The 24,555-nt window shown below is 39.7% G+C and overlaps 1 protein-coding gene across 2 annotated transcripts in view; it reads right to left on the reverse strand.

Moving 5' to 3' along the window:
• Positions 1-24,555, reverse strand: part of sh3bp5b (SH3-domain binding protein 5b (BTK-associated)) — a 66,674-nt gene that overhangs the window by 20,893 nt on the left and 21,226 nt on the right. Inside the window, exons 1-4 of one of the 2 annotated variants that reach the window (XM_073024107.1) lie at positions 20,848-20,886; positions 19,851-19,913; positions 14,646-14,774; positions 908-1,072 (exon numbers count right to left, since the gene is read on the reverse strand). In XM_073024107.1, coding sequence (XP_072880208.1) covers positions 908-1,072; positions 14,646-14,774; positions 19,851-19,913; positions 20,848-20,871 — 381 coding nt within the window. In that variant the 5' untranslated portion in view covers positions 20,872-20,886. Of the gene's footprint in view, positions 1-907; positions 1,073-14,645; positions 14,775-19,850; positions 19,914-20,847; positions 20,887-24,555 lie in introns of those variants that run through there. The other variant, XM_073024106.1, reaches the window with a different exon arrangement.

Raw genomic sequence — 24,555 nt, forward strand, 5'->3', positions numbered from 1 at the left:
CTTTTGTGATGTCACCCACCTCACACATTTCCTCCCCCAGACAATGCTGGTGGTACTGCCCGAGACAAGGGGTGAATGCCAATGAAGGCATGATTCCAAAATGGAGCAATACCCACAAACAAGCACAAGGTATTCAGTAAATGTTCGCAAAGGTGATATGCAATATCCTCAGCAAAGACTTGCAGAGGCTAGAAGAGGGTGTAAAGTCCAAGGAATTCCATTCACAATTACCTGGATGGGTCAATGCCACTGGGAGGAGTGTCATTAACCAAGGACATGAGTGTAAGCAAACTGTGGAGTTCTAGCAGAGAGTTTGAGGCAATCTGTGCTATCGTAATGTACTGGGAATAAATTAATTGCCTGAAAGTACAGGTGTGGGACACATCCTGGAAAGAGCTGCCATGAGTACAATGGACTGAATGCCCCATTCTACACCAGGAGATTCCATAATAAATAGTTTTGAACAGCATTTCTGGGCTCTGGGCCAGGCATCCGGTCATGTGACTCTCACTTCACTACCTCAAGATCAACAATGTGTTCTTTCAACAAAGGTTTTTACACTGACGGGAGCATTTACTGAGAAGGCATAATTTGTCATTCAGTTGATGAAAGCCAGTGAAGATTTCACAGTCCTTTACTAACACATTCAACTCTACAACTGGAGAAAATAAATATCTGATTGTAATGAGGGTGATATCAGAGCAGAGAAGCAATGGGAGTGCCAACAGAGTGTTCCAAAACTTAAGAAATAAAGATTTTAGGTCTGAATTTCCTCTGCCCCATTTACTATATCTCAATTGGAGATAATACCCGTATACTCAGATAATTACCATACCATCAATCATCCATAGCCTCGGCCTAGGAATGGAGGCAGGGTATTTACCAGCGACATTTGGGTTTAACCTACCCTCTGTGTTGCATGATTAAGCATCTCCTGCCATGCGGAATCAAACTGCCGCTCTTCATCTTCCAGTAGCCTCTGCTCAGCCAGAGCAATCGTCTCCTTGGCTGCGCGCAACACTTCGGTGGCTCTTTGAAAATCCTGGGTAGCTTTCTGGGCCTCCAGCTGGGCCTGACAGGAAGTAAAGTCAACAGCAAAATCATTCGGGGGACAGAACACACAAAATCAGAAGCCATTAAGGACATCATAAAGGACTCCTCCCATCCTGCGCACGGACTGTTTGATCTGCTTCTGTCTGGTAGGCGCTTCAGATCCCTCCAGACTAAGACTAATAGGCACTGGAGAAGTTTTTTCCCTACTGCGGTCACTTTGCTGAACAGTTAACTGCCGGTTAACTGTCGGCTAACTATTACTTGGATTGCACTACCTGTATGTATAATCTATATTTTCATTTATATTTATCATTATTATTGTTATGAGCAGAGAGACAACATCTGCCGAAAGTAAATTCCTTGTATGTGCATAGGTACTTGGCGATTAAAGTCTGATTCTGATTCTGATTCTGATTATGTCACCAGATTGGTTGAGGGACAACTGACAACATCCATTCCTTCCACCAAGAGTAAACTACGTATACAATCTGCAGGATGCACTGTAACAAATCTTCAAAGCAACGCAATCACACCTTACAAGCTCACGTTAACTCCACCCCAGTGAAAGTCATCTCTCAAAATCTTCTCTAAGTCACACACCTCCCTGACCTGGACATATATCCCCATTACTTGATGGCCACTGAGTCAAAATCCTAGCCCATTGTGGGACTAAAGAGAAGCAGGTCATCCCCAGGTTACAAACACAGCTTATACAGTAGATACCCTACATATGAGCGAGCCCCCAGAAGTCCAATGAACATACATATCTTCATTCCCATGAACAGCAGAACCAGATTGCTCTCTTTACTCACAGTTAGTAATTGTTCTTTTTATCCTTCCTCTCTGTTCTTTGTGCTATGGGAGTGTGGTTACCACAGAGCAATTTTTATGTATTTTCCAACTCACGGACAGAACTAATTTATGGATGTCAGTACAAAAGGAACCCAGGGATGGCTTGTTTCAGTCCTGACGAAGGGCCTGTGAAATGGCAACGTCACTTCTCATTTCACAGGCACTTTCTGCATCTTCACTCAGAATGAGAAGTGCAATAAAGGAGCGGCTCCTGGGGTAAGCAGGGACAGGTAACGGATACTGGCTTTACCAGTGACATTCACGCCCATTAACATTCAGATCTGAAAATCACAGCGTGAAGGAGGGAGGCATAAAGTGTGGGTGTGGGAACAGAATGTAAAATGAAGCTAAGCTCGTGGCTAATGAATGATTTGTGTTTCATTACATGAAAGCCAGGACACTAATTGAGTGCTCATTGCCTATTGAGTACCAGTTTTAATATCTCCTTTAAATTACATTAATTAGCTAAATCATCGACATCTAATCCTAAGAAATAAACACGAGAGAGGCCGGAGAGGCTGGAAATCAAAGCAACACACACAAAATGCTGGAGGAACTCAGCAGGTCAGGCAGCCTCTATGGAAAAGAGTAAACTGTCGACTTTTCAGCCCGAGACCCTGCTTCGGGACTGAGAGGGATGGGGGGGGGGGAGGTGATGGCAGAATAAAAAGCTGGGGGAAGGGGAAGGAGGCTGCCTAGAAGGTGATAAGTGAAGCCAGGTGGGTGTGAAAGGGAAAGGGCTAGCGAAGGAGGCATCTGATAGGACAGGAGAGTGGACCAATGAGAAAGGAGGAGAGGACCCAGGGGAAAATGATACACAAGTGAGAAGAGGTAAAAGGTGGGGGGGGGGAATAGAAGAAGTGGGGGGAGAGGGGAGGGAATTTTTTTACCGAAAGAAGAAATCAATATTCACAATATTCATGCCATCAGGTTGGAGGCTACCCAGACAGTATATAAACTGTTGCTCCTCCACCCTGAGGGTAGTCTCATATTGGCACAAGAGGAGGCCATGGACTGACATGTTGTAACAGGAATGAGAATTGGAGTTAAAATGCTTGGCCACTGGCAAGTTACAGTTTTGGCGGATGGAGCAGAAATGCTCGACGAAGGGCTCTCCCAATTCAGGCGGGTCCCGCTGATGTAGAAGAGGCTGCATCTGCAGCACCCGACACAACAGACAACCCCAGCAGAGTTGCAGGTGAAGTGTTGCCTCACCTGGAAGGACCGTTTGGGGCCCTGAATGATGAGGTGAGGGAGGAGGTGAATGGGCAGGTGTAGCACTTAGGCCACTTGCAGGGATAAGTGCCAGGAGGGAAATTGTTGGAGAGGGATGAATGGACAAGGGAATCGTGGAGAGAGTGGATCCCTGTGGGAAGCTGGCAGGAGGGGGGGGCGGGAAGTGGGAAAGATATGTTTAGCGGTAGGATCTCTTTGAAGATAGTGGAAGTTGTGGAGGATGATGTTCTAGTCTAATCCTAGCCAACTCACAGGACAATTTACAATGACCAATTAACCTACCAACCATTACGTCTTTGGACTGTGGGAGGAAACGGGGTCACTCGGAGGAAACCCTCGTGGTCACAGGAAGAGCGTACGAACTCCTTACAGGTTAGGGTGGGATTTGACCCCAGGCCACCAGTGCTGTAAAGCATGGCGCTAACCACTACACTACATGTGTCGGATGCGGAGGCTGATGAGGTGGTAGATAAGGACAAGAGGAACTCTATCACTGTTAAGGCAGTGGAAGATGGGGTGAGCGCAGACGCTTGGGATATAGAGGAGCTGCAGGTGAGGGAAGAATCTATAGTGGAGGGATCTAAGTAATCAGAGTTTTGAGGTTCTGGATTTATATAGTACTGACAGAGACAGCTGCACTTTTTCTGTTCAGTGGATGTAATATTAAATCAAAATGTCATTTACCCGTTCAAATAGGTGTAAACTATCCAAGGACAGAGCAGTCAAACTGCTCTGACCAAACATTTATACTTCAACTAACACCTGAAACAACTGGTCACTTATTCCATTCCTGCTTATGAGAGGAAACACCATATTATAGTGATTACAATATTAGTCGTAATCCGAAAGAAAAATATTGCTGATGCTGAAAATCTGATGTAAAACCTGCAGATACTGGAAACACGACAGGTTATGCAACATCTGAAGAGAGAGAAAGAGTCATTTATGTCAGGTTGAAGACCACTAATCACAACTCCTTGCCTCTCCTCAGATGTTGCCCAATCTGATGTTTATTTCCAGAATATTTTTTAAATTTTACCAGATGTGAAACACTTTGACATCCTGAAGCTGAGAAGGGCACAAGGAGCAACAACAGAGCACTGACCCCTCAATCCCGCTCTGCAAGCTAATAAAATCACTCTGGTTTAGACTGTAAAATCGGCTCTGCATTCCCAACTACCTGTGGCAACCTTTCACCTCTTGGTTACCAATCATCTTTCTATATTTATTTCCTCTGACCTTTGAGAAACAGAGTTCAAGACTCACAGCACTGCAATAGGAAAAAAAAAAGTTGCCTTTTCTCCATCTTAAATTTGTAATGATCAGTAGGAAAATCTCCTATTTTTCATTTAGAGCTAAACTCAATCCCAGAAGAGGAAACATCCTTTCCATATCCAACCTCTCACGATGATAAAGAAACCATAAGGAATCACATTTGTAAGGAAAATATGCCAGCATCTTTACTTGTTTAGGAGATTTGGCTTGTCATCAAACACTATAGCAAACTTCTACAGATGTACTGTTGAAAGTACGCGAATTAGTTGCAGCCTGGCGTGGTACATCAATTCAAATACGTAGGAATGAAAGTAGCTGCAGAGAGCAGTGGATTCTGCCCAAACATCATGGGCATATCCCTCCCTACTACCGGTAGTATCTACAGGAGCCAGTGTCTCAAGAAGGCATCATCAAAGATTACCACCGTCCAGGCAAAGTCATCTCAACCAGAGATGCAGAAACCCAAAGTCTCACACCACCAGGTTCAAGAACAGCTATTTCCATTTGGTTCTTGAAACAACCAGCAAAACCCTAATCACTACAGTTTAGCAACACTGACTACTTTGCACAAACGTGAACTTCTTTTAAAATTCTAATCATGTACTTCCTTGTAAAAAACAATGTAAGATTAATATTTTCTGTGAATGCTGGTTTTATGATGCTGTGTGCCTGCAATTATGCTGCTGCAAAATAGATTTGCATTTGACAATAAACTCGATTTTGACTTTGATAACCCTTCAAGATCTTATATGTGTCAATCAAGTTGTATCTCTTCTAAATTCTTATGGATACAAGCCCAGAGTGCCTAACCTGTCCCCATGATACAACTCACCCATTCCAGCTCCTGGTCCAGTAAACCTCCTTAAAACTGCTTCCCAAAGCATTAAATGTTCTTTCTTAAATAAAGAAAGCAACGTAGTACAAATTCTTACCATTGTTCTATATAATTGAACAATAAACTCCATACTTTATTTTAAATTCCCTAGGCAATTAATATTTATTTTGTGTTCCCAATTACATACTTTTCCTGTACATAGCCTTCAATAAATCATGCACTTAGATATCCACTATACCTTAGAGCTATGCAGTCAATCACGATGTTTATTTATTTTTCCTGCTAGAAACACAATCTTATATTTTTCCACACCCTGTACCCCTTTTATCAGATCTTCACACATTCAGCGAGCCTATCTATATCCTCATGCAGCTTCCTAATATCCTTATCACTACTTATTTTCCTACCTACCATTGCAAATTTAGGTATTTGCCTCCAGTCCCTTCATCTAAACCATTTATTTAAACTTTCTATCACATCAGATTCAACCAGAAAAATATCTTCTAGTGCTTACTCTGTTTTCTGTTCACCAAGCAATCTTTTAGCCATAGCCACATGATGAATTTTTATTTTCTGCAGTATCCTTATCAAATGTTCTCGAAATCTAAATTATCTATAGATAACCGTTAGTTCCCCATTCTCCGCAATTTCTGACAAATTGCTCAAACATGAAACATGCTGATTTTATCAGATTACCTCATTTTTTTTAAATAGCTCCCTATAACACATTTCATAATAACTTTTAACATTTTCTCCATGGCAGATGTTAAGCAAAGTTGCCTGTTTTTTACTACCTTTTTCATTTTATGAATGAAGGGAATTACATTTATTATCTTTCAATTTAATGGAACCTTCCACAAATCCATGGAATTTTGAGTAGTTCAAACCAATGCATCAACCATCTCACTTTTCATTCTATGAGATCAAGTCTCTTTTAGCACAGAATTTCCACATTATTTACTGCAAAAGCTGACCAAAAATTATATATGCTTCTGGTAATACACACAAAGTGCTGGAGGCACTCAACAAGTCAGGCAGCATCTATGGAGAGGAATAAACAGTCAGCATTTTGAGCCAAGACCCTTCTTTGGGACATTTGGTGCATACTTATTAAAATTGGAATATTGTAAAATAAAAATTCTGTCAATGTGCTTCTCCAGATTGCTTATTTTACTTTAAGTTTTCATAGCTCTAAAACGAATTTCAACATTTTCATGAACTAATCACAAACTCCCACTTGCTAGTTTTTCAAATGGTTGAGGGAGGTATCAAAGGTAGTCCTTTGTAGTTTTCTATCACACATTTAAAGTTAAATAGTAGATTGGCTCTCCAAAACAGAAAATAAAATTACACTAACCTATATAACAAATATTTGATATTGCTTAATATGTAGCTTTGAGGCATATCTTTAACTCAGAATCCAGAAATACAGTGATAATAACCATCAAACGTATATAGGAAAGAATAACTGAGAAATTTATTACAAAGATGAATAGTTTTAAATGTAACTATCTTGAGCAAAGCTTGAACGTATCAGAGCTGGTGCGGCACTGTACAAATTCCATTATGTTGTATGTAGACTGTCGGGGCTAAATGAAAAGCTTTCACTGGTGCTTTTAAATTGATTACAAAATTTTGTATGCTTTAATAAAATTTTGCGGATTTCTATCACAAAATGGAATATTGATCATTTATGAAAAATTTCAGAATAAAGTTGCTCCATAATAGATAGTTCATTGAACACCATAAACCTGCTTATTGCTGTAAGGTTATAACATGCAGATTCAGTGATACGTGAAACTGTCGACTCAACCAGAATAATCTGCAGCACAGTGAGAATGTGCTCTGACCCTCTCCTCTAAAGAACCTCATCATAAGCATCTTGTGCTAGATTTCAAATTCTCCAAAGTGTTTGGAGAGACCCACTGCTTGGAAATTCTGCCTACAATCCCCTCACTCCACTGGGGCCAGTAGCAAGCAGCTGATATTGTTGACTCTCCAGTGGCAACCTTTGGGGAAAACTGGTCACAACAGCCAAAAATATCTTGATTGTTCCTTAATATCCACAGATGAATAATTGCAAGAGAAAGTTTGTGAAGCCTTTGTAATGACCTAGTTTTCTGCATTAATCACTCATAAAAAGTGGCCTGATATTCATCTAAGTCACAGTAATAGACAAACACAATCTGTCTAAACTAATAACACACCATTTATTGTACTTTTCATGTCTTTACTGAATACATTGTTTAATCATTCACAGTCCAGGCTGGAAAAAGTATGTGAACCCAAGTAATTAATAATTGTTAGAACCTCCTTTAGCAGTAATAACCTCCACTAAACATTTCCTGTAGCTGCTGATCAGACTTGAACAGCAAGGCAGAATTTTAGACCATCTCTCCATACAAAATTGTTTCAGTTCATCAATATTTCTGAGATACCTTAAATGAAGAGTCCTCTTCAGGTCATGCCACATCATCTCAACTGGGCTGAGGTCTGGACTCTGACTTGGCCAATCCAAAACATGATTTTTCTTTTCTTTTTAAGCCATTCTGTTGTTGATTTACTCTTGGGTTTCAGGTATTTGTCTTGTTGCATCATCCTTCTATTAAGCTTCAGGTGACAGAATGCAAATGTCTTGATATAATTTTGAATTCACTGTTCCCTCAACATTTGCAAGCTGTTCAGGCCCCGAGGCAGCAAAACAGCCCTAAACCATGATGCTCCTTCCACCATGCTTCACAGTGCCCTTTTCCCTCCAAACAGATCAGCTGCTAAAAAGTTCAACTTTTGTCTCATCTGTCCACAGAACATTGTCCCAGGAGTGTTGTGAAACATCCAGGTGGTCTTTAGCAGACTTGAGATGTGCAACAATGTTTTTTTTTTGTGGACAGCAGTGGTTTCCTCCATGGTGTCCTTCCATGAACACCTTTCTTGTTCAGTGTTTTTCTTGTAGTGGACTTCATGAACAGAGACTTCAACAAGTTCTAGAGATGTCTACAGGACTTTTGCTATTACCCTTAGGTTCTTTTTCACCTCCATCACTGGATATTGTGCTCTTGGTGTGATCTTTGCAGGATGCCCACACCTAGGGAGAGTAGCAACAGTACTGAATTTCCTCCATTTGTAGACAATTTCTCTTACTGTGGACTGATGAACACTCGGGTCTTTAGAAATGCTTTTGTAGCCTTTTCCAGCTTTATGCATCTCTACAATTTTTAAGGTCCTCTAAAAGTTGTTTTGATCAAGGCATGGTGCACATAAACAGATCTTTCTTGAGACGAGCAGGCTCTGTCAATAACCTGACCCTGTACGTCTTCTTTATAGAGCAGGGAACTTCTACAACCCATACCTCCCATCTCATCTCATTGATTGCAACACCTGATATGCAATAGCTTTTGTAGCAGGCATTATCTCAAAGGTTCACATGCTTTTTGGAACCTAGAATGTGATTACTTATATGGCATACTCAGTATTGACTACAAGAAGTACAATTGTTTGTGTTATTAGTTTAGATATATTGTGCTTGTCTATTATTGTGACTTAGATGAAGATCAGACCACGTTTTATCAAAACCCAGATAGTTTCAAAGGGTTCACAAACTTTTTTTGTAACCGTAAGTGGAAGGATAAATGGGTTGAATTTAAAAAAGACATAATTTCACCCAGGTTACGCACTTCTGATTGAACCCAGGAGCAGTTTGCATTGTTGATGGGTTAAGCAGACTATCACATTGAGAACAATCTTCCCAAGTAGCTTGATCTTCCTAAGTAGGTTAGTGAGTTCCAATTACAAACAATAACACGTGGCACTCCAAACAAACCGGAATTGATGTTGTGAGTGTTAAGCATAGCCCAGACATATATATATATACTTCGCATTTGTTCTCAGACCCTTATCTAACATACTCGAGTTTACATATGCTTTCTTTAGAAATGCATTAATTTACTAGCAGTTTAAGAGTTATTATAGACAGAGAACATGGAATTAGAACAGAATACATTGCCTCCAAGTCCAACAGGTTTGTGCAGACATTTGCTCTCCTGATAAGTCAGCCCTTGGAAATTCAAGACGAAAGTCCACACATTATCTAAATCTAGATCTCTGGCTCAGCTTCTCCTTGTTGAATGTTTCCAGCAGTGTGCACATTAACACAAACAGGTGCAAATTGATTGCTAGGCAATCACGCAAATGCACGTGAACGCAAAAATGCAGAGATAAAGACGACACTCACACACAAGTGACTTACACACACCCGAGAGTGGGAAAGGCATTCTTTAAAAAAAACTATGTATGGGCTAGGACTCCCCCAAGGCCTGAATTCCTGCCAGTGGTAGGCTAGAGGTTGTTTCATTTCCAACGGATTCTTTACGTAGATTTTTCCAAAGTTGATAAAGAAGCAAATGCTTTCAACAATGAAGAGTTATTGAAGGAAGGACAAAACAGTTTTATTCTAAAATAGAACAGTAAGCTAACTACCTCTTCCTTTCTGAAACTAGGACTCTCAACCTTAAAGCTACCATCTGTTAAAATATGGTTCAAGTATCAATTTCATTATGAATAAATATGTTATTTGGAAATGTTCCAAATGGTTCATTCTACAAAACAGAAGAGGAAGAAGTTATTTTCATGAATTAGTAGATGGCTCTGAACATTAAACAGCCTTAAATTAAAATTCCCACATTTTGTTCTTTTAGCCACATAATTATACTACATGACTATTATTCTTAAGAAGCACATTTTATTGACCCACTGACTTCAAAGTTCAAAGTAAATGTATTAGCAAAATACATGTATGTCACATTATACAAACCTATGATTTGTTTTCTTGTAGATATGCTCAGTAAATCCAAGAACTATAACAGTTCAATGAAGGACTTCACCCAACAGGGTGGACAAGCAACCAGTGTACAAATACAGAACAGAAAATAAATAAATAATCATAATTAATAAATAAGCAAAAATATGGATAACATGAGGTTGAGAGTTCTTGAAAATAGGTTCTGGGAGCTGTTCAATGATGGGGCAGGTGAAGTTGAGTGAAGTTATCCCCACTGGTTCAAGAACCCAGTGGTTGAGGGGTAATAACTCTTCCTGAAGCAAGAGGAGAGTGAGACCGGGTGGTGACTTAACTCCATGGTTCTGAATTATCATTGATTAATAAGCTTCACAGCATTAAAGTACTGCCCGGCAGGACAAGCATACAGAGGAAATTGTAAGTCCATAAAATAAGTTATTAAGGTTAGGTAAAATATTAAATCTTCAAAAGTTCTGATGGCATTGGATTTTCTGAACACAGTCAAACAAAGACTGTAAGCCCTATCTCATACAAATAGCCATTGGTATTCTCACTAAAGGGAGACTATACCGTAACTATCCAATCTTCAAAGGCTAGTTCGCTTTCCTGTTTATTCTCCATGGTGAGTTAAGCTGCCAATGCCCACTATTTGAGCAATACCCTCCCTACCAAGGAGAAGATTCTTCCAGCTAACAAAGTTGTTAAAACACAGTTCATTTATTTTTAGTGATACACATTTAAATCGAAACAGTATTCCTGAAACATATTTAAAACTCAGAGGATTTCCATCTTAAACATTTTAAAATAGAAAATCATTTCTAAAACACAACGCTTAAAGCATTTCCAAAGCACAAAGGATTTCCAAAACATAGGTGCTATTCCTATAAACTAATCAGCATACAGTACCAACTATGTAGACTAAACGGTCATCACAAAAATCAAAGCCAGAGGATGGATTCTAGTTCACCCAGTGTTTCTTTCATAGTTTCTTGATGTTCTTCACCTCATTCTGAATAAGCCCAAATTGCTCTCTCCTTTTAAGACCCTTCTTCTTCCACTTGGGTGACTTCACACGTTGATGATATTTCCTCAGATACCCTTTTTTTTAAAACACAAATGGTTTAAATGCTTTTTGGAGCCATAGTCCTCAGCTAATGCTTAAAGCTAAACTACCTGAGTACATAAAACTCCCTGCATTAAACACATCAGTCACTTGATATGCTAAATGATATTATCCATCTCGCCTGTAAGCTTCCTTGGACTAAACAACTACGTCAGGTTCTCTGTTTTGAAACAAGCCTAATTAAATACCCCATTGTCTTATACTGTGCTCTTGTGCAGTAATAAACCAGGTGCAGTGCACTATATTTTACTTCTCACTGACAGAGTGTCTGCTATATACAGAGCTTGTTTACAAAGCTGTTCTATATACAGTGTTTTTAACTACAGACTGATTACTACTTTCCATTTACATTTTAAGAAGTGAAGATTGACTCCCACTTATGATCAAAAGCTAAACAAGAAATATTAATAGGAAGTTTACTTACAAATGCTTAATCTTACAAGTGGCAGCTGCCATATTTAGAAATTGAGCTTAGCAAACATGAGGACAAGGCTCACCAGCCTAGGAGGCGAATATCCATCACAAAGTATACAGCTCACCAATCTGCCCACCAGCAAATTTCACAATTCATTCCTTGGCCTTCACAGAATTAGTGATTTCTTGGTACGTTTATGCTTTGATATCATCAGATTTTGAAATTAGCATTAAACCTTCAATAAATGCTTAATATTTTTACTCACATGAGAAACTAGGATTGGTACAAAACTCATGCTCAAAATAAAGTTCAGAATATTTCCAAATTCACAAGTTAATTTAACATATAAAATACACATAGCAGAAGAGCCTTAATATCAATCATCATGATCTAATTTCTCTGCCCGATTATGAATCAAGATGTTACCCTGCTTCACTGCAAGACAAAATGAGGTGTTAAATCAGTGACAACACAAACAATTTGTGCTCATCCTAATTTTTAAATTATAAGAGAATGACTCACTGCCTTAATCAAAAATTGAGAGCAACGATCTATCAGTTAAAATAGGATTCTGTGACTTTTTTTTAATCCGCATTCTACATTTATTACCCAGAGAAAACAATAAAATTAACTTTTTAATGCTAAAACATGATCCAGTTTCATTTATTTATGAATGTAGTTTCAATTCAATGGAATTTTGTAGATCAGCACTCTGCAGGTCAATACCTAAGTGCACATGACTGTGATCATTAACTAAGCCATCCACATTTACATCAAATATCAGCTGATCCCTATAACGTGACAACAGGGATTAGGTCATAACACTAAAAAGAAGACAGCCTGGACTCGGTGGGTGGGTGGTCCTTTCTTCTGCCCTAACAATTTGACAGCTCTATCCTACAGTTTTTGGTGATGACAGGATGTTCCAAAGCAATTCTGGAACAGTTCACCCCATGCCAAAGGGATTTTGCACATTTAGCAGCTGAATAGCCTTTGAAAGACCACTGTGGGAATTCTGAAACACCCGACAAATTCCATGGCTCATCTCTTCAGGAAACCAAATTCAAAGTTCACATTATCTCCATGATGGTAGTAGTGAGAAGGAAGCATGCCCTGGGGTGGTGGGAGTCCCTGATGATGGATGCTGCTTTCCTGCAACAGCGCTTCATATAGAGGTGCTCAATGGTGAGGAGAGCTTTACTCGTGATGGACTGGGCCATAGCCACTATTTTTTGTGGGATTTTCCATTCAAGGGCACTGGTGTTTCCATACCAGGCTGTGATACAGCCTGACAATATACTCTCCACCACACATCTATAGAAGTTTGTCAAAACTTTAGATGTCATACCAAGTCTTCACCAACTCATAAGAAAGTAAAGGCACTGTCATGCTTTCTTCATAATTGCACTTACATGCTTTACCCAGGACAGGGCCCTCCAAAGTAATAACACCAACAGACTTAAAGCTGCCGACCCTCTCCTCCTCTGATCCTCTGATGAGGACTGGCTCATGGACCTCTGGTTTCCTCTTCCTAAAGTTAATAATCAGCTCTTTGGTCTTGTTGACGTTGAGCAAGAGGTTGCTGCTATGGCACCACTGAGCCCGATTTTCAGTCTCCCTCCTGTATGCTGACTCATCACCATCTTTGATTTAGCCCATGGTGTCATCAGCAAACTTAAATATAGCTTTGGAGCTGCATTTAGCCACACAGTCATACGTGTACAGCGAGTAGAGCAGGGGGCTATGCACAGCATTGTGATGTACCTGTGCTGATGGAGATCATGGAGGAGATGTTATTGCTGATCCGAAATGACTGAGGTCTGCAAGTAAGGAAATCAAGGATCCAAAAGCACAAGGAGGAATCGAGGCCAAGGTCTTGGAGCTTATTGATTCATTTTGAGGGGATGATAGTGCTGACTGCAGAGCTGTAGTCAATAAAGAACACCTTAATGTATGCATTTTCGCTGTCCTAATGTTCCGGAGTTGAATGAAGAGCCAATGAGATGGTATCTGCTGTGGACCTGTTGCTGCAGTAGGTAAATTTGAGCAGATCTAAGTCACTTGTCAGCAGGAGTTGATATCCTTCATCGCCAACCTCTCAAAGTACTTCATCATTGTGAATATAAGTGCTACTGAACAATAGTCATTGAGGCAGGTTACAAGGCTCTTCTTGGCCATCGGTATAATTGAAGCAGGTGGGTACTTCGGAATGCTGGAACAAGATCCCAATGAACACCCCAGCCCGTTGATCAGCACAGGTCTTTAGTACTTGGCCAGTTAGCCGGACTGGGCTGGATGCTTTCCGGGGGTCACCCTGCTGAAGGTTGCTCGCTCGTCAGGCTCCAAGACTGAAATCATACGATATTGTAATAGTTCCTCCATGTTTTGGCAGTCAAAGTGAGCACAGAAGGCCCACCTGGAAGCGAAGCCCTGCTGTCGCTTATGTTGCTTGATTTAACTTTGTAAGAGGTGACAGTATTCAAGAGGAACACCAGCAGAAGGTCACTCACCAAACCAATACCAGTATAATCACAAAAATGCACTGAGACTCCATCTCGTGTTGTCAGCAAAGTTGGGGACTCGTACCACAACATTTGCACCTTGCCATTAATTAAACCAGCAAACAAAAATGAACTCTCTAACAATCTTAAGAAATCTAAGACTCAAAGAACACTTGGTACAAATGGCACTAGCAAAACTCTTATTCAGTAAGAGTTTGCAATTAATAGCAAACTAACCTTTGTTGAACAATTTGCATGGTGCCCTTTGCATGTTTTACAGCCAATTAACAGTTAATATTGTAATGTAGCTAGCAAGTTATTTCAAGTTATCAATGCAATATACAGTATCTGTTTAATTTATGTACATGGGAGGATAAATAGTTGTCAGGTCATCCTTGAGAACTCGTGAGATAGGACCATAGATTTAGTCCTTATGTTACATGGCATAAGTGAATTCTTCGCTTAAACATGGCAGATTTATTGTTCTTTTCACTGTTCAACAAAACCTGAAGAAATATCCATCCGGAGTTAGAAGCAGAATGCTCATTTTGTTTCTTTACCTGCCGTGTGACTCGTCGGGCCTCCCAGTAAGGCTTAGAATCATCCACTGCTTTTCCTACCTTCTTCCCCACTTCATCAAGCTTAATAGTGGCTTCGACCAAAACAGTCCGAAACTTTTGACGAGCCTCCTGCAAGACAACAGCGGAAGCGATCAAGGCTCAAAAAGCATTCACCTGAAAATAGCTTCCGAGTTTTCAAAGGAACTCACACAGGAAACAATGTCTTTCAATACAAGACACGTAAAAGGCAGCAGTCCATTTCCCTATGAATTAGAAGGGCTCAGTTGAATTTTCTATTGTACCCAATGAACAGTAACATCAAACACGTTTTTTTAGTCCAGCAATTTCTACCCATCACCATTGCATTCACAATCTCATACTTAGGGCAACCATTGTGTGAAGACCAAATAAAGAGAAGGGGAATGGGATTAATGGGATTTCACCCTAGGAAATGACATTGACCCAATAGGAATACAGTTGCCTTCTGTGCCATTATCATTAGAAATACTGATTGAATACTCTTGTGTTTCTCTTGCCTGAAATCAATACAGCCTTTAAATTGGCAAGTATATGTTCAATTGCCCAAAATAATTGACTTGTTCAATGGGGCTTTATATTGTCTTTTCATAATTGACTCCTACTGTAATGTCAAACTATTATCTGCCTGATACAGGGAATTGCTTGTAAACGAGTGCCACATTGTGTGTGTTGGGAATTGTATTTCTGCCTGACATCTCACTAACACTACAAAAGTGTAGTCAGTACAAGAACTGCCTTGTGTAAAACAATGGAATTTAACCATCTTTTACAATAAATTATTAATATCAAGGTGCTGATAAGTCACCAAAATCCTAGCTGATTTACACTGCTGTTCTCATTAGTGCTGCAGAGAATTTCACCTCTCAACTAAGTTTTTACTTCTGAGAAGAGCGAGAAGATGGGAAGATTACAAGAGAACAGGGTGAATAAGAATGCATTTTTAGCATGCCCTTCATGAGGTTCGACTGTCAAAACATGATTTACAACCAGGAAAATGCTCTGAAGTGCAGTCATTGCTGGAAGCTAGAAAACAAGATCACAAACAGAAGTGAAATAATGGCCCAGAAAATATGTATCACTGATGGTGGGTACAGTAATTGGAGAAGCATTGGGAGATTGCCTGCTTCTCTCTAAAGTAGTGCAATATTGGAAGTGGGTAGGTCATTGATTTAATACCAGAGCAACAAATTCAGGTGTTCCATCCATTAATGAGAGAATAACCAGGGTAAGAGAAAAGAAAGGTTATTAGAGGGCACCAGGAGATTAGTATCCACAGAACTGCCTTGGTCAAAGGCTCACGAGCTGGAATTTCAGAAGTGCTTTAATAAGTAAATCGTATGAATATTTTTTGGTAAATTAAAACAGAAGTAAATAGCAACACACAAAATACTGGAGGAACACAACAGGTCAGGCAACACCTGTGAAGGTTCAAGACCCTTCATCCAGACAGATATAAGTCGAACTGTGAGGGCATTATGACAGAATAATTAAAGACAGCTGGATTTGAATTTGCCACAAAGGCAGCCAATGGCATTAGGTCAGGTAGCAATACCAAAGTTCTATGAATATGTGGTTGTCACTTTATCTGGAAGGAAGAACTAATGGAATAATGGTGTATAATGAAGTCAGAGGTGAATAAGAAGTCCCTTGGTGCAAAAGGAGGAAAGGAGGAAAATAGTGAGAGTAACTTTTTTGCAAAGGGTGAGCACATCATCTAGAAAGACCAGAGGGGAAAAAATCAGGCATAATTAAGAGAAGCAAAGTGCAAAAAGCGAAATACATGATGCTGGAGGGATCATTAAGGACCGCATAACACAAAAGGTGAAAGCCTTGCTCATCCATGAAGTAGCATTGTCTGCTCCGTTTTGGTGAAGATGATTGAAGCATAAATGATCAGCAGTTCCCTGTTCTGCTTGTTTACACCTGAGAGTTCAGAATCGGCTTTGATTAATGGTTGAGAGACTGGGGCTCATTTCATACAAATTTCTCTTGGCATTTTACAACCTCAAATCCTGGAGGGGGACTTGCAACAATGAATGAGGCCCTTGATTTCTAAGCCTAGATTATTATCATTTTTTAATCTTGCATAATGCATCTTGCTCATAAAGATTTCTAGAATGAAGATAATGCAGTTTATTATAATCCTGTTCCTCACTGGTAATTTGGATTAATGGCAACCATGATTGCATATGACTAAGATGTGCAGAATTTTTAATGTTAAATGTATAACACTTGTAACTATCTTCTGAAACAAATTTCTTCAGTATCTTTTATAATGAATCTTCAAAGTTTCATGTCTAATTAGGTTCGCAGTTCCCATGAAATTATCTAACTAAAGGCCTTCCCAAAATACCTCTTCCAAATTGAGAACTGCTTGTTTTTGACTTCCTTCATTTACAAAGACAAAAAAAAAATTCTACTAAAACAAAGATAACCTCTAGTATTTTTGGTTTAGAGTCAAAATTTTGAAGGTTTAAGGACAAACTCCAAGGCAGAGTACAAAGTAAATGGCAGGATACTTGGGAGTGTGGAGGAGCAGAGGGATCTGGGGGTACATGTCCACAGATCCCTGAAAGTTGCCTTACAGGTAGATAGGGTAGTTAAGAAAGCTTATGGGGTGTTAGCTTTCATAAGTCGAGGGATAGAGTTTAAGAGTTGCGAGGTAATGATGCAGCTCTATAAAACTCTAGTTAGGCCACACTTGGAGTACTGTGTCCAGTTCTCACTATAGGAAGGATGTGGAAGCATTGGAAAGGGTACAGAGGAGACTTACCAGGATGCTGCTTGGTTTAGAAAGTATGCATTATGATCAGAGATTAAGGGAGCTAAGGGCTTTACTCTTTGGAGAGAAGGATGAGAGGAGACATGATAGAGGTATACAAGATATTAAGAGGAATAGATATAGTGGACAGCCAGCGCCTCTTCCCCAGGGCACCACTGCTCAGTACAAGAGGACATGGCTTTAAGGTAAGGGGAGGGAAGTTCAAGGGGGATATTAGAGGAAGGTTTTTTACTCAGAGAGTGGTTGGTGCATGGAATGCACTGCCTGAGTCAATGGTGGAGGCAGATACACTAGTGAAATTTAAGAGACTACTAGACAGGTAAATGGAGGAATTTAAGGTGGGGGGTTATATGGGAGGCAGGGTTTAAGGGTCAGCACAACATTATGGGCCAAAGGATCTGTACTGTGCTATACTATTCCATGTTCTATGTCCTACCCCAGAAGCCTGCGCACACTGATTTTTCAGAGATGATGGTGTAGTGTCCTTTCAGACATGGGTTCCTGCAATCCTGCTTAAATTTGATAAAGATTGCATTCACAGTACTGTGATACAACATCTGGGTTTTTCACACTTAGTCCCCACAGAGTAAGAATCTGATTGAAACTTACTTAAACTTGGAAAGAACATGAACATTGACAGTATGGAAAGATGGTTGTTTAAGGCTGTAGGATACAGGTCAGTTAGAAAGTTGAGCATAGAACTGGCAGATGTAATTGAATCCCAACTAGTGTGAGGTGAATAGGACTTTAGGAAGTTAAATAAAGATAGACACTTAAATTAGTGGCAAGCTTGACTTCACAATCAGGTGTTAGTTTCTAAGAGTTGGGACACAAAAACTGGTTAGGCCAAACTTGGAGTATTGTATGCAGTTCTGGTCAACACTTTGTAAGAAACTATCTGGAACACGAAGGCAGAGGAAATGGTGGAATCAGATACAATTATTTCATTAGATATGCATTTAGATACTTGAACAGGCAAGGTACAAAAGCACATGATCCTAATGCACGCAAATGGGATTAGTGTAAATGGTCAAAAAATATGCTCATGGTTCCAGTTTGTTTAAGGACCAACTTCTGTGCTGTATCTTTGAATCTTTGGAGACACAAGAGAATGTAGACGTTGCAATCTGGAGCAAAGAGAAAACAAACGGCTGGAGGAACTCAGCAGGTCTCAACCCAAACGTTGACTGTCCTTCTGCCTCCACAGATGTTGTCTAACCTGCTGAGTTCCTCCAGCAATTTCGTTTTTGCTCTTTGGCTCAATGAGCAGAAAGACAGAAAGTTATAGTGAAAGATCTACAGTCTAAATTCTTTGGCAGTCGACAGTTTTCAAAGTACTACTATATTCAGATCACCTACATAGATCAGCAATGGCGATATCTGTTGTACATAACGCTCCATTTTACTATTACACAGTTATTTATTTAGCCAAATACATGAGATTGGAAGCACACAAAAGCTTATGATCCAATTTAGCAAAAATCCGGATTGCTGGAGGATCAGATTTCAAGTGATTTTCCACAATGGATGTTCCTACTGGACCATGGATAGTCCACCATATTCCATGGTACATTGAATGTTAACTCCGATCAGAATTGTTAGTGTTGCTCAACAATCATAACTTCAGCAAATACTGGTTGCTCTCCAGTGGCAATGGTGCTGCTTCACATTTGACTGTTGGTTCTCTCAGTGCACACTGGGGCTTTTCCAGGTGCTCCCACTTCTTCCCACATCCCAAAGACATGCTGGTTATTTGACTAGTTCCATGTCGGTTAACACCATAGAAGAAACATAAATCAACGGGTATGTATAGGAGAGAACAAGTTTCCAGTGTAAATAGAATGAGACAGATTGAATTGTTTCTGTCAAACTCAGCCTGGGTCCAATAGGCTGCATGGCTTCCCTCTGTAATGTTATACGAACAAGTCATGTGTTGCTTGATGAAACAAGAACTCGGTGTATAATATATTATAGAGTTAGAAATGAGAGATCTACAATTGATATCCCTTTAATAGTACGATCAATAGGACTACAATATAGAATGCAGTGTGCGGAGCAGGGTTACGTTTAATTTATCTTATCCCTTCAGAGTCATGAATCATAACTACAGCAATGCCATTAACTAATCCTCCCTTAGATACTGAGGATTTATAAACAGTAGAAAAACAGCTCTCAAAGAAACAGTCAATTATGCAATGAACTGAAGGCTAGAATATTCAAGCAGGAAAAATGTGCACGACTGAATGTGATCTCATACTGTATGTCTGCAAAAATAGCAGCATTCAAGGGTTACATGGGCCATATGTTATGCAGTGCAAACTATTCTCAAATATACTGCATAAATTCTCAGACATAATCCTTCAATATTTTCATAAAAACTTTACCTCTAGCTCCGTTTCCTGACGATTAATAGCCTCTGTTGATTGGTTCAGCTTCTCGAGTTCCCCCTAGAACACAATTAGGGAAATTGTTTAAAGCTCAGAGCAGGCAAAATCAAAGAATTAAACATTTAACATCAGATACTTCAACTCTTCTTAAAAACTTGAACCAGTTATTGATAATGCTGTCATTGAGAGAGTCCTCTCTCTGAAATACAAAATGTAAAGACTCAGAGCAAATGTTCAGTCTATAGCAGCACCGAAACATAATTCTTATGTTCCACTTTAATAGTTCAAGATGTACAAGTGTTTTTTCAGTCTATCATGCATATTATTGCAAGTGTGATGTGCTGAATCACAATTCAATTCCATCAGTTTTATATAACTCACTAGTCATTTTGGATTTAACTTCTAAAAGCCTCTTGGATAATTTGGAAAAATTAATGAATAAACATTATACAAAAATAGTTAGATGACCAGATCACTCTCCATTTAATATTAGAATATTGCAAAGCAAAGTGTGAAGGGAAGTAAATGGGCTTGAAAATTAGATTTCTAAGTGGTGTAAAACTGCTATGCAACAAATCATCAGACATGTCACACCAAGCTCACATAGCAAGGCACTGGCCCAGTTTCCAATCTCAGCTGGACTGGAAACGGAAAAAGTTACAGAGCTGGTTAACCATCACTATGTCATTGTAACCCCACCCAGTCCACCTAGAACTAATTAAAAGTTTTATCCACATGTCAACATTTTTTACTTTAAATCAAGAAGTGACCAATTACATTATTACACACCACTTCCCTCTTCATAAACATCAGTCAAAAGGAAAAACCAAATCCTTAACAACACTTTGTATCTTACCAGGAAGTTTTGTTGCTGTGGTCCACTGGCCTAATATTAATCATTGCTATGTACAATGACTAATATTATGATTTATACAATATTAGTCACTATAAGAATTATAACACTACACAGAAACAAAGTTAGAAAAGTGATTACCGCAGTGAATTGTTGATTCATCATTCTTTAACCTCATTTGTAAATGAAAGTCCACACCCAAACAGATATTCTATAACAGAAGATTCTATAAGCAAGTGTTATTTAAAAAGAATTGTGCCATTAACAATATGCAGGCTTCAATACTGCAGCCTATTTGACTAAAACATCTTTCACTTAAAAATGAAATTAATTAATAACCTAAATAGTAAATGTAAATGTAGCTAATTGAGAATCCAAAGTTTATAAAAATGTAATTGTTAGATAACATTTAAATTAAGGAGGATATAATTTTGGAATACTACGTGTTTCTAATTCAATAGGAAACTGACAGAAGTGTGAAGCAACATGCAGTAAATGGTAAAATACAGAATCCTATGGGACTTGTGGTCCATAAAAAAGCCCATCACATGAGAAGGCATCAGAAGCTGGCAGCAAAGGTCAGCTTATTACTCTGAAAGCAAAATCAAGCAAGTAGTGCATGCAAATGCACGGGACAAAAGTACAGAACTAATACATTCCAATCGTTCAGCAAATTGTTCTCCTAAACTGCTAAGCATTCACGTTAAGTGCACAGGTTTCAAGCAGCCTGATGTAGTTTCCAAACAATAGAAATGTTGAAGGAGGATCTAGTTTTTCCAAATAGAAATGTTATTCATCAACAAGGAAAATAAATAAAATTTATATGATACCACAAGTCTTTGAAGCACCAGAATTTCGCATCCAACTAAAGTGTCTTAAAAACATTGAAGAAGCAGAATTTATATATCATGATATAAGTTTCATTTTCTTAGACATTTACAGGAAAATAAAGCAATACAACATAATTTATGAAAAACTATACATTGCATAAACAAAGACTGACAAACAACCAAGGTGCAAAGGACAAATATGTGGTGCAAAAATGTATATAAATAAATACTAAAAATAGAGTCCTTGTGGGATCAGTTCAGATTTGAAGTGATCCAAGTGATATAAGACCCTGATGGTTGTGGGATCCACAGCAGATGCCATTTCACTGGCTCTTCACCCAACCCTGGAACACCTAGACTGCATGACGCATACATCAGGATGTTCTTTATCGATTACAGCTGAGCATTTAATACCTCATCCCCTCAAGGCTAATCAATAAGCTCCAAGACCTTGGTCTCACTACCTCCTTGTGCAATTGGATCCTGGATTTCCTCACTTGTAGACTCGAGTTCGTATTGAAAACAACATCTCCTCTACAATCCCCATCAGTACAGGTGAACCACAGGGCTGTGTGCCTATTCCACTGCTCTATTCATCTTACACATACGACTGTGTGACTGGGCACAACACCAATACCATATTCAAGTTTGCTGATAACACCACTGTTGTGGGTCAAATCAAAGTGGTGATGTCAGCAAACGGGGGAAATTGAAAATTTGGCTGAGGGGTATCATAACAACAACTTCTCACTCAGTGTCGGCAAGACCATGGACCTGACAGTAGACTTCAGGAGAGGGAAATCAGAGGTCCATGAGCCAGCCCTTATCAGAGGGTCAGAGGTGTAGAGGGTTAGCAACTTTAAATTCCTGGGTGTTGCTATTTCAGAGAACCTGTCCTGGACCCAGCACACAAGTGAAATTGTGAAAAAAAGTTCGACAGCGCCTCTACTTCCTTAGGAGTCTGTGGAAATTCGGCATGACATCTAAAACTTTGAGAGACTTCTATAGGTGTGTAGTGGCCTGAAGTCATGGCCTGGCATGGAAAACACCAATGCCTTTGAATGGAAAATCCTACAGAAGGTAATGGATTCAGCTCAGTACATCTCAGGTAAAGCCTTCCCAACCATTGAGCACATCTTTATGAAACACTGTCACAGGAAAGAAACATCCATTATCAGAGATCCTCACCACACAAGCCATGCCCTTTTCTCACTGCTGCCATCAGGTAACAGGTACAAGACCTGCACCAGCAGGTTCAAGTGAACTTAGCACCCCACAATCATCAGACTCTGGAACAAAAGGTGATAATTTCACTCACTTGCCCATCCATTGAGATGTTCCTACAACCAATGATCTCACTTTAAGGACTCTTATCTTGTCGTTTCATGTTCTTGTTATTTATTGCTCTTTATTTATACTTATATTTGCACAGTTTGTTGTCTTCTGCACGCTGGCTGATCTTTCATTGATCTTGTTATAGATACTATTTTATACATTTGCTGAGTTTGCCTGCAGGAAAATGAATCTCGGGTTGTATATGGTGACATATATGTACTTTGATAATAAAATTTACTTTGAACTTTAAATAACTGTTCCTGAACCTGGTGATGTTGGACCTAAGATAGTAGTAGCGAGAAGAGAGCATGGCCTGGATGGTGGAGCACCTTGTTGATGGATGCTGCTTTCATGTGGCAATGCTCTTTGTAACTGTGCTTCATGGTCAGGGGTGTTTTGCCTATGATAGATAGGGTTGTATCCATCACTTTTTGTAGATGTTTCAATTCCTCAATGTCAATTTGCAGATTGTTCAAGAAAGGGAGTAAAGAAAACCCAGGAAATTATAGGCCAGTGAGTCTGACTTCAGTGGTGGGCAAGTTGTTGGAGTAGATCCTGAGAGGCAGGGTTTAGGAACATTTGGAGAGACATAATCTGATTAAGGATAGTCAGTACGGCTTTGTCAAGGGCAGATCATGCTCATAAGGATGTAACAAAACACATTGATGAAGGTAGAGCATTGGAAGTAGAGTATATGGATTTCAGTAAGGCATTTGATAAGGTTCCCCACGCAAGGCTCCTTCAGAAAGTAAGGAAGCATGGGATCTAAGGAGACCTTGCTTTGTGGATCCATAATTGACTTGTCCACAGAAGGCAAAGAGTGGTTGTAAATGGTTCGTATTCTGCATGGATGTCAGTGACTAGCGGTGTTCCGCAGGGATTTGTTCTGGGACCCCTCCTTGATGATTTTTATAAATGACCTGGATGAAGAGGTAGAGGGTTGGTTAGTAAGTTTGCTGATGACACAAAGGTGGGGGTGTTGTGAATAGTCTGGAGGGTTGTCAGAGGTTACAGCGGTGGATGTAGAACTGGGCTAAGAAGTGGCAGATGGACTTCAACCCAGATAAGTGTGAAGTGGTTCATTTTGGTAGGTCAAATTTGAAGACAGATTATAACATTAATGGTAAGACTCTTGGCAGTATGGACGATCTGAGAGATCTTGGGGTCCATGTCCATAGGATACTCAAAGCTGCTGAGCAGGTTGACAGTGTTAAGAAGGTGTATGTTGGCATTCATCAACCGTGGAATTGAGTTCAAAAGCTGTGAGGTAATGTTACAGCTATATAGGACCCTAGTCGGACCTCACTTGGAGTACTGTGCTCAGTTCTGGTCACCTCACTAGGATATGGATAATATAGAGAGAGTGCAGAGGAGATTTACAAGAATGTTGCCTGGATTGGAGGGCATAATATATGAGAATAGGTTGAGTGAACTTGGCCTTTTCTCCTTGGAGTGATGGGAGTATGAGAGGTGACCTGATAGAGCTGTCTAAGATGATGAGGGACATTGATTGTGAGGATAGCCAGAGGCTTTTTTCCCCTGGGCTGAACTGGCTAACACAAGGGGGCTTAATTTTAAGATGCTTGGAAATAGGTACCGTGGGGATGTCAGGGGTAAGTTTTTCCACACAGAGAGTGGTGGGTGTGTGGAATGCACTGCCAGCGGCAGTGGTGGAAGCGAATAC

Source organism: Hemitrygon akajei, chromosome 20, assembly GCF_048418815.1.
Source record: "Hemitrygon akajei chromosome 20, sHemAka1.3, whole genome shotgun sequence".
In the NCBI taxonomy this organism is placed as follows: Eukaryota; Metazoa; Chordata; class Chondrichthyes; order Myliobatiformes; family Dasyatidae; genus Hemitrygon; species Hemitrygon akajei.